The 11,136-nt window shown below is 41.0% G+C and overlaps 1 protein-coding gene across 1 annotated transcript in view; it reads right to left on the bottom strand.

The window, feature by feature from the left end:
- Positions 1-6,346: 6,346 nt before the first annotated feature.
- Positions 6,347-11,136, bottom strand: part of COLEC10 (collectin subfamily member 10) — a 28,145-nt gene continuing 23,355 nt past the window's right edge. Inside the window, exon 6 of the mRNA XM_030553743.1 lies at positions 6,347-9,380. Coding sequence (XP_030409603.1) covers positions 8,992-9,380 — 389 coding nt within the window. The 3' untranslated portion in view covers positions 6,347-8,991. The remainder of the gene's footprint in view (positions 9,381-11,136) is intronic.

The raw sequence follows: 11,136 nt of genomic DNA, 5'->3' as shown, positions 1-11,136 counted from the left end.
TCTTAACAGAGAGATTGTCTTAACAACACTTCCCTACATGCATTCAACATTTCATGGACCATTTCCCCTTCTAGCTACAATCCATAACAAACCAACAACAACCACATCACTTGCTTACATGGAAAAAATTAGGAAAATATTGAATGTATTTTAAGTGTCTGGAATGCAATAAGTGTTAAGTTCCTTTTTGGAAAGCCTTATTCACTCTGTTACTATTCCTTTAGTCTCCTCTTTCATCTCTTCTGTTCTTCTCTTCCCTCTCCCTGCCCATGCTTTCATTGTCAGGTGCTGATAAGGGTGGCTGTCCTTAGAATATTTTGTAAAGGATTGTGAAGATAGGAAACAATTGATGTTTTCCATCTTTTTCCATAGACTAATATGAAATTTTCACCCTTCCCTACAGGTGTGATCCAGAGCAAAATTCCACACTTCACTGGAGTCCTTCCTGAGGAAGGGGATCAGCACTGGACCTTAAATAAATACTCATGAACAGGGTAGCCTGAACTTTCATGTAAATATATAAGGCAACATTTTTATACAATGGCCTCCATTGTGTTCCTGCAAATAATTATGGTTGTCATTTAGATGTCTAATAATCCCTGTGCTCACCTACTAACACATTTAGATGGATCTAGTTTCACCCACAAATTATTTTGGGTACAAAATTGATGGGGGGGGCAGACTAATGTGCTGAAAGTTTGGCCCATAAATTATGCATAATAGCAAAAAAGTCATCCTATATTTCTGTTATTTAATAGGTTTGTTTGTTTGCCCTGAAATTGTTTATATTGTGTAAATTGCTAAAGGCAACTAGTTGAGTACTCTCATACCCTTCTCCACATAGTCACATCGTCCACCTGAAAATAATTGAATATGGTTATTTATATAACCTACGATAAAGCCGTTTGGCCCAGCCAATTCATGAGTGGCAAAAGAAACCTAAATTCTAACCCTGGGCTAAATTTACTGCCTGACCTTAGGCAAGAGAACTCATTGTGACTCAGATAACCCAGTCTGGAAAACTATGTAAAAAGTGGGAATACACTGAACATTAGATATTACATCTCAGCTGAATTGAGTTATGGAGGTCGACAAAAAAAACAAGAATAAACTGAACTCACAAAAGCATGATTGAAAGACCCTCCTCCACCCACTTTATTTCTTTATCTCCAAGCTAAAAGAAGCCTCACCATTGCTCTCATCTCTACTATCCTGAAATGTGAAATGGGGCAGGATCAAGATTGAATTATGTTCATGGCAGTGCATACTGCTATTTCTTTGGCCACAGAACCAGACATTCCAGGTCAGTCTTAAGATGATCTAATCAGGGGCATAGCAATGCATCTGGCTCAGAAAAATAGAGGATACCATTTTAAAAATTATTTTGTTCCCTGGTACACTAATATTTGTACTGTTACTCTCAGGCCCCCTCAGAGGTCCAGAGAGGCCTGGGCCACTTCTAGCTTTTGTGTCCCCTAGCCACAATAAAAATTAAAAATGATGACATATGAAAACAAAATAAGGCACCAACAAGAGTGAGACATAATTTGAATATTTTTTGATTTAACAAATGCTGTCTATCCTTTTTCTGTGCAAATGCACTAATTATTGAGGAAAAATCTAGCTTCCGTGCAACGTCACAGTTGATATTATGCATGGTGATCCCATTCAAACACTCTTGTGCCATAATTGAATGGTGATATTTCTTTACCTGCTTCAACATACTGAAGGTGCATTCACTTGAAGCTACTGATGCCGGCAAACTGACAAAAATATGCAATGCATTTGTGATATTGAGAAACACCCCAGAGAGTGCAAGTTCTAGTATTTCTTGACACAATTCCTTTGGCTTGCAATCCAATTTAAAGTTCATGGAATATATTCGTTTGAGGAAGATAACCTCATCACTGAGATCTTTTGAGATTTCTTTGTTGTACAGTTGCTGAAATTGTTCAGCTGCAGAAAGTAGATGGTCAATACTTGGTTTGTTGAACTGCTAAAGAAACCCCAAAAGAGTACAAATTAGTCATAGTGACTCAAATCAACGTGTTAAACCTGATTGAATAGTGTCAATGATGACAAGAAAGACATTGAACCTATAATGCTGCTCAGCAACAGATTCAGTAGGTAAGTTGCGATTGGTGGAGAACTCAGATGAAGTGCCAATATTCTGTGCTACTAATTTGGACTCAGTCAGGATCACATCCCATTGTTCACGAATTTGTTGAATGTCAATCGTAAGACTTTCAGTGTTATCCCTCTCAACATCAAGTGTAGCATTGTGGGCTTCAATTACCAGATTAGTTTGGTGGATCATTGTAAGTAGCTTCTTCCACGAAGATGACATCAGAATGCATTCAAATTTGGACATGTGCTTCTGAATAGACTGAAGTTCAGTTCGAGCCTCTGCAGGGAGATTGAGAGATTCAAGCTCATTTAAAGCCTGGTTTAATACCATCTGGTTTAACCCCATCAATTTGTGCAGACCATCTAGTTTTGGGCATCCCATGCAGTGAAACAGGAAGATATTGCTTCAGAATTTCCCATCTTTGTGGACTGCTACTGAAGAGATTGTACATTTGCTGAACAGTTCCAAAGTAAGTAATTGCCTCCTTATATGATTCAGCACAGTCAACACCTACAAGGTTTAGTGAGTGGTTTCCACAGCTGGAGAAAATACAGTTTGAATTATGCTCAAGCAGAACTGCTTGTACACCTTTGTACTTCCCAGCCATATTAGATCCATTGTCATAGGCTTGACCAATGCAGACTTGAAAATCTAACTTAAAACCTTCTAGAATTGCTAGTACTCGAGCAGTAATTTTTTCCCCAGTTTTTCCTCATGAAATTATCAAACAAAATAAACCTTTCTTCAGTTGAAAATTTTGAGCTATCTGTAGTCTGTTTCTTGTGAGAACAATCTGGAGTGGCATCAACAATGATTGAAAGACACTTGGCATTTCGAATCTCATCAAGAATTGTTGTTTGTACGAATGACCCACATAGCTCAGTAAACTGGTTTTGTATGCGTGTGGAGAAATAATGGACTTGCATGTGCTTTTGACTATCTTGTGATTCTCCAACACGTTTAACATGCTCTGATAAAAGTGGGTCATATTTGCTGATCCTTGGATGTATGAATGGGGGGTAATGAGTAGGAGTTCTGGTGTCAACATTTTAACAGGAATGTTGAAAATTGGTGAAGGTGCAGAGAAGAGACACAAAAATGATTCAAAGTCTGGAGAAAATGCCTTACACTGAGCTTAAAGAGCTCAGTGGACTACAGCCTGAAAAAAATCTTTACCAAATCCCCTCTTCTGGCCTTCAGACAACTCCCAGCCTCTCCAAGCTCATCATCAGAAGCAAGCTCCCCACAGACCAGAACCCACCAACTCAAAGCAACACCAGACCCTGCCACAACAACAGATGCCAAACTTGCAGACATTACCCCATTGCTACAATGATAAATACCCACACAATGCACCTTTCAAGATCTCTGGGTCCTACACATATCCATCACAACATGTGGTGTACCGCATCCTGTGCACTATATGCCACACTAATAGCTATGTGGGTGAAAAAATACAATCATTACATTCTTGAATGAATGCTCACAGGAAAATGATAAAAGACAAAAAAAAAATCATATGTGGGCAGACACTTTTCACAAAACGATCACTCTGTATCTGATCTCTTAGTACTCATCCTCAAAGGAAACTTGCACAACAACTTCAAAAGATGAGCCTGGGAACTGAAATTCATAACTTGGCTAGACACTAAAAATCATGGTCTTAATAAAGGCACTGGATTTATGACATATTACAATTTGTAATCCACTAACTCCCTTTTTGTCCTAAGACTGCAGGGATGTTAAAGGGCCATTTCACCTTGAATGGTCCCTAAGAATATGTGTTAACTACTTCTCCTAAACAATTTGTTCCACCTTGTATGTTGCTTTAATGCTCTGAGTACCTTTCTGCAGACCTGAAGAGCTCTGTGTATTTGTTACTTTCCTGACTGCGTTCCTCATCAGCACTCCAGCTCATCCCTTCTGGTATTGCCGATGTCCAGTGATGTTTCTATGTAGATGTCCCTTGACCACCTGATGGCATCTGACCCCATGAGTTGCCACATCAGCTGAGGGTAGCGTTGACCAATTCTGCTTTCTCTCAGCATTCGTTCATTCCTAGGGTCCCATGCACCTAAGGCTCTGACGATCAGTGCATGAGTATGGACTTGGTAACCCTTAGCTCTCAAGGTTTCAGCCAGAGGGGCATATTTCTCTACCTTTCGAGCTTGGGCATCGTGAAGGGCTGGGATCCTGTTCTCAAATGGAACTGTGACATCCACCATGATGATCTTCTTCTGATCCTCGTTGGTGATGATAATGTCCGGTCGCAGTTGGCTGTCAGTTCCAGGGATGGCGGAGTTTACAATAACCTTCCCTATGGGTGGTGGGATGGCTCTAGTCAGGTGATCTTGGATGGCATTGTGTCGCAGCTGCCAAACTCTCGAATGGGGCTTGCAGCTACACAGTAACACATACTTTCTTCATGGATTGTATGTTGTAAATGGACAACCAACCTAATTGTCCCTTAGTAATTGAGAATCTCCACTCATTGATATATTTTGCTTTCCACAACCAAATCTCTGTACAACTTTTCATGAGTCATGTACCGGAGTATTTGGATTCTAATATCTAAACTGTACTGTTAAATCTATTCACCTAAATTTGGGTTATTGCTGATTATGTACTCTATGTATCATATGACTTTTAAAAACAAACTTTGTATTTGTGGATAATTTAAGCACTATACCCAGATGTACAGACACTCTTTTCCCAACCTATGTATTATATAATTTTTGTAACATTAGCTTTAATAAACATTTTAAATCTGAAAGCTCATCTCTTCTACCCACAGAAGTTGGCCCAATAAAAGATATTACCTCACCAACCTTGTCTCACTAAAGAGCTCAATTTATTTAGCTTATCAAAAAGAAGATTGAGAGGTAACTTGATTAAAGCGTACAAATACCTTTAATGGGAGAAATACTAGGTACTGAAGGTCTCTTTTAATTTAGTGGAGAAAAGCAGAATAAGTAGGAATGGCTGAAATCTGAAGCCAGACAAACTTAGATCAGGCACAAGTTTTGTAACAGTGAGGGTGATTAGCCACTGAACCGAACTACCAAGGAAAGTAGTGGATTCTCCATCTTTTGATGTCTTCAGATCAAAACCGGATGCCTTTCTCGAAGATATGCTTTAGCCAAACACAAATTATGTATAAATGAAACAAATTATTGGGCTCTGCTTAGTTTCCCTTCCTTAATTCCCTTCCCCCACCACTCTTAACTCCAGGCTTTCTTCACATTTCCATATTCTAATCTATTCTACATAGATTCTTATACCACCCACAGTGCCTAATATTTGATTGCCTTTGATTGATTCATTAAGTGATATGACTAACAGTGGTTACGTTTCTCTCTCTCTCATATCTCTCCAGGAGGAGAATTGTGTTCAGTGAAGTGTTTCATTTAGATGGGGTATTGTTTTTATTTTTTGTTTATTAAATGTTCGTACTGCTCTGTTGATATTGAATAAGATGTCAAAAAACTGCACTCTGCACTTGTAGTAAAAGATGGTGATCTCTGTGATGGTCTTTCATTTCTCTGGGAGCTAAGTTCCCAGTCCTGGACTGGTCCCTAGGAAAGCAATCTCCTGTATAGATGAGCTTTACCTGTAGTTTCATTGTACCAGAGGAGCTGAGTTGTCAACCATGAAATTAAGCACAGAGCTATGGGCCATCTCCTTTTTTATGCTGGGTCAAGGTTATTGAGTGATTTCAGGATAAGGAGCGAGACCTTGAAGTTGGCTTGATAGAAGAGGGAAATTGTTCCATGTATGACTGTGTGCTGAGCTTCCTCCGACTCCACAATCAAATTCCTCCTTAAAACTCACAGATTTTGCTTAATCCTCCATTGTTGATCAACCATGATTCAGTCTGCTCTCTGCCTCACCTTTTATCCTTTCAGTTGTTTGGTTTATATTGATCCGATCTGGATGGTAAGTAGCTTGGGGAAGTGCAGTGCTCCCATATCATTTGCATGTGTTTTAAAGCTCTAGTGTGCAGTCCTCTGGTGCTACGTAAGTAACTACAATTAATAACACTGCTCTAAAGCTTTCATGAAGCTGGGAAGTAGGTGAGGTGAATTGTAGATAAGATAAAATAGGTTTCAATTGTGTGGTGAAAGGAAATAGTCACAACACGATTCATGACTTCTGAAACCATAAAGGATACATTTATTTAATTGTGGTCTACTTTGAATAGAATTTAATCATTCTACACTTTAAATAATAAGACCAAAAGAATAAATAACACTGGACTGTTTTAAGCACATGCTTAAATCCATCTGTTCAGCAAAACACTTACACACACGACTTCAATGGGACTTGAACACACACTTACAATTGGGCATTATACAAGTGCTTTGCTGAATCAGAGCCTAAGAATATGCATGCTCTCCTCACCCCACCAAATCCTTCTTGTGGTTTCTCTTTAGTTTGCTTTACTGTTCTCCTGCCTTGCCACTTTTGTCTGTAAAACAGGACCATACATGTTATCAGCCCCACCCTTCTAATAAAAATTAGAGTGAAATGTTGTCTCAGTATGTTGAAATATCAGCATGGAGAAACTCAGAGGGTGAGGTGGGATGACTGCAGAGTCAGGCACACAGTACGTAGTGATTAAACAGGAAGAGTTCAAAAATACCTTTACAAGATGTTGTTCTCACTTCCCGTGCAAACAGAAAGCAACAAACATTATGCCTCTCATTTGATCCTGCTCATTCCTTCTTTCACAACATTCTTGCTCACACTAAAAATGAATTAAATGCAAAATATAAGCACATAAAAGCCAGAAAACCCACACCAGTGCTTTCCAAAGCAAATGTAACTTGTCCATTTCCCTCAGTGCCTAGGTGCTATTTTTATTACTGAACATAGTGTTGTTAGTTGTCTTAGTACATGTCATGTGATTGTTATAATGGCTGGGTTTTCTGACTTGTGTACCTTTAAGATCTTATTTGAAATTAAACAAATACAGGCACCTGTTTAGAAGTCTTTTGACTGTGACCAAGAAATGTATTTCATCACTATGGCTGCAAAATCAAATACCAACTGTCAACATGAGTTGAACAGAATAAAAGAATTAAAGGAAATGGAAGGATTTATTGTCTATATGAGATTAATGGCTGAACTGTTTGAGGAAAGATGGGCCAAATAGGCTAAAATGATCATGGGTATAAGTTTTACTATATATACATTAAAGACAGTGTATGTAAAAATCTACAGTAGGTGCACTTCAAGTTCACTCTGGTTCTAGAGACATTTGCAGATCTAGTGGTTGTCCTAAATATCTATTTCCCAAAATCAGGGAATATCTGTGAAATTGTGAATATCTCTGGGACCAGAATAAACATTTTAGGTATTCCCACTGTACTGTAACTAAACTACTCTGAGTCTCAACTCCATTGTTTTCACCTACTTTTTGTCTTGTCAACCTTTCTTTTAATACATTAATAAAATAATTGTATTGCCTTAAATTTTGGTTATCTTTAATAAAAAGTTAGTAACCAAATCTTAACCATAATGTTAACCATAATGTTGTACGAATGCACAGGTAGGATATTTTTACATTTAACTCTTTTTTTTTTCTATAAAGGAAAAAAATACACAAATGTTACTGCCAAATGTTACTTGACCTAAGGTACATTGACTCCAGCTACATTATTCACGTAGCTGGAGTTGCCTAGCCTAGGTCGACTTACCGCAGTAGTACTGACATAGCCTTAGTCTCCTAAGCACCTAAATCACTTTCTAAAATGTTATATCCTACACATCTTTAAAATCTTGGTTAAAATCAAGCCCGATATCCAAATGATCTTGGAGTATTTCCTACAGAGGGTCTTGGAGCCGCCCCAATGATTTCACCAGGAGTACTCAGGGAGGAAGCACCAGCAAGGGTATCAAAATCTGGCCTCTTAGGTAAATGACAAAGTAGAATAATAAATAGCTGGGATCTGATAGCAAAGCCTTTGCTTTCATTGCTGACCACTTGCCCATGCAAGCAGGAGCAGCCCTAGCCAGTAAGCTGACCAGGGCAGAAAACATTTTTGGTGCTCACCTCTCATCCCCCAAGCAACTGAGGAAAAAACCCAATCCAAAAACCAAACCAACAAAACCACAGCCAGCCAATTACTAGGGAAAGAAAAAGGCTGAACAATGCAGTGGTCCAGCACCCCCTGGAGTCCCAGACCCAGCAACCCCTACCTCAGAGCAACTGGGCAGGGAGAGGTGGGGAGCAGGTGGAGTGATGCTCCATACCAGCCAGCATATCCATCCAGCTACCACGGGGACAGTACAGGAGATTTTTCCCAGCTCTTAAAGGGACATTGCACACTACTCCTCCACTCCCTAACACAGCTAGGGAGCTGCAGAAAATATTGTGCGTCCCTGGTGCAGTCTACCAGCTGGTGCTGCCTGTGGAGCAGTGTGGTTGTGCGCCACCCCCAGTGCAGTGCTGGTGTGGCTAAAAGCCACACTTTCTCCCTCGGTGGAGTTTGTGCAACGTTTCAATAAGCTGTTCCACCAGTTACTTTCCCCATTATTCACATACTGTCACTCCAGCAATGGAGTCAGACTCATTCATGCTGGTTCTAAATTTAGCCCAAGAACTTTAAACCCCAAATAAAAATCACTGAAATTCCCCATGAGTTGGGAAGCTAGGAGCCCTCTGCAGGCCTGATTCTGACTCCACGTGCACCAGTATAACTCCACTGACTTAAACATAGTTACTCCTGCTTTACACTGGTGTATGTGAGTGCAGCATCAGGCCCTATCCCTCCTAGCCCTGCCCAGAGCATCACCTCTAATGGATAAATCAGGAGAAATTATAGCAGGTCCAGAAGCTACCCTGCAAGCACTCTGGCATTTTATTTTCTCTTCTTGAATTCACAGACAAAGTAGATAGCCAGATGGCACTCTGAATCATTCCATTCTCCCGTGCTGAGCATTTCCACGCAGTCCTCATGCACAGACGTGTTCTTCGGCTCCCCTTCCTTCCAGTTGCTGTAATTCTGCAGTGGAGTGTTGTCTGCATACATGAACTGCCCTTCCTTTTCCATATCGTTCACCCCAATGAACACGCGGAAGAGGCCGCTCTTGGAGATGTAATCAGCAATCAGTGCATTGGCTGCCTCATCTTTCGGCATTGCCAGCATCCCTCCTCTGATCCTGCAGTGGGTCAAGGCCTCCTTGTAGCTCTTTTCTTCTTGGACTATGTAATAGAATTTCTCATCTGTTTCCCTGATTCCTGCTATTACTTTAGAAAGAAAAACAAACATCCTATTAACGGTCTCTCAAAATGTACATGAGTCTCTCCTTAAACAGAACAACATTGGAAATAGCCCATAAAGCTGGGAAATGGGTTTCCCACAACTGAGTTTCTGGTGATAATGATGAAGGCTTGAACAGGGAATGATATTAATGAGGGTGGCATGCTTCTTATACAAGTGAGGGCAAGGCATAGTGCTCCTCAGTCCTGACTACTCAGCATCTCCCTTGGCATATCAGTTCTGGGCCTCTTTGCAGCCGTGGTTCTCAGATCATGTCCTGCCTGATGGACAAACAAGCCTGGGCAACTAGATAAGATCACCACATTCACTTCACTTGTGACTTAATATAGATGCCAGCACAGCACTCCAGAAAGCAAAGGCGAGAATGCTAACAGCATTAGGGCCCTCTCAGTGCAAGTGGAGGCCAGTGTTTTTGCATGGCTAAAGCTAGGCCTTTGAATTTGGACTGGTTTTCATAGCTGCTGAGTCTCTACAATATCCATTGACTACAAAGGGTGCAGTGGGTGCTCAGCATCTCTGATAACCAGGCCTCTGAGGGTTCAGTCATGCCAGACAAGCACTAGCCTGCACTGTGCATAGTGTGGAGTCCTACCCAGAGCTCCCAGGTGTGCTGGGGCCAAGGGGCCACAATTCTGTCTCTTCAGGGTGTACAGCACATTCCCCAACTGCCTGCTTGGGCAACTCTGACCACAAGTGTGCTTCTTTGGTATCCAGGCTTATCCTCTTTTGGGTATCTGGGTACGTCTACACTACAGGGTAATTTCGAATTAACTTAAACCGGTTTTATAAAACAGATATTATAAAATCGATTCCACACGGCCACACTAGGCACATTAATTCGGCAGTGTGCGTCCACAGTCTGAGGCTAGCATCGATTTCCAGAGCGTTGCACTGTGGGTAGCTAACCAATAATAACAATAACAATAACTTTGATTTGCGGCCACACCAACCCTAAATGGATATGTTAATATCGATTTTAGCATTACTCCTCTCGTTGGGGAAGAGTACAGAAATTGATTTAAAGAGCCCTTTAAATTGATATAAAGTGCATTGTAGTGTGGACGGGTACAGCGTTAAATCGATTTAACGCTGTTAAAATCGGTTTAATTGCTTAGTGTGGACCAGGCCTCTGAGTCCTGAGGGACACGAGGAAAGCGTGAACACTGGGACTCCAATTATACCCAGCTGCTGTGCAGAGCTGGAAGGGGCAGGCAGTTTCTTGTGTCCTCCTTTTCCCTTGCACACCATGGAGCAGACTGGCACACGCTTGTTGCTTGTATAGTCAGGGTAGTCAAAGTGGCTATGAAGTGCTACCATTCTGATTGCTGCCCACGTGAAAGTGACTAGCCCAGGTGGCAGGCGATGGAGAATCAGAGCTGAAGGCCTTTAATGATATTTTTTAACATTTTCCAACAAGAAACTTTGTGCTTTCTCCCCGCCACCCCTCGAGCTTGGGTGCAGCTCCTAGTAAATATCTACAGTCACCTCACTGTCCTCCTTCAAATCCCTCCTTAGCTCTTCTCTGCTGCGATGCCTACTACAAACGTGACAATGGGCAGTGGGTGTGCTGTGGCCCAGTGCTACTCATGCTAGTACCTATCATCTCCTTGGTCCCTGGTGCATCCTTTACTCTTTGTTTGTATCACCCTGTTGTCTATAATCTTACACTTAGATAGGAAGCTCTTTGAGGCCGGGACTGTCTCTTTATATATATTTCCACAG

This window comes from Gopherus evgoodei, chromosome 2 (genome assembly GCF_007399415.2).
Source record: "Gopherus evgoodei ecotype Sinaloan lineage chromosome 2, rGopEvg1_v1.p, whole genome shotgun sequence".
NCBI lineage: Eukaryota > Metazoa > Chordata > Testudines > Testudinidae > Gopherus > Gopherus evgoodei.
The sequence above is the reverse complement of the archived record's forward strand: the minus strand, read 5'-3'. Positions and strand labels throughout refer to the sequence as shown.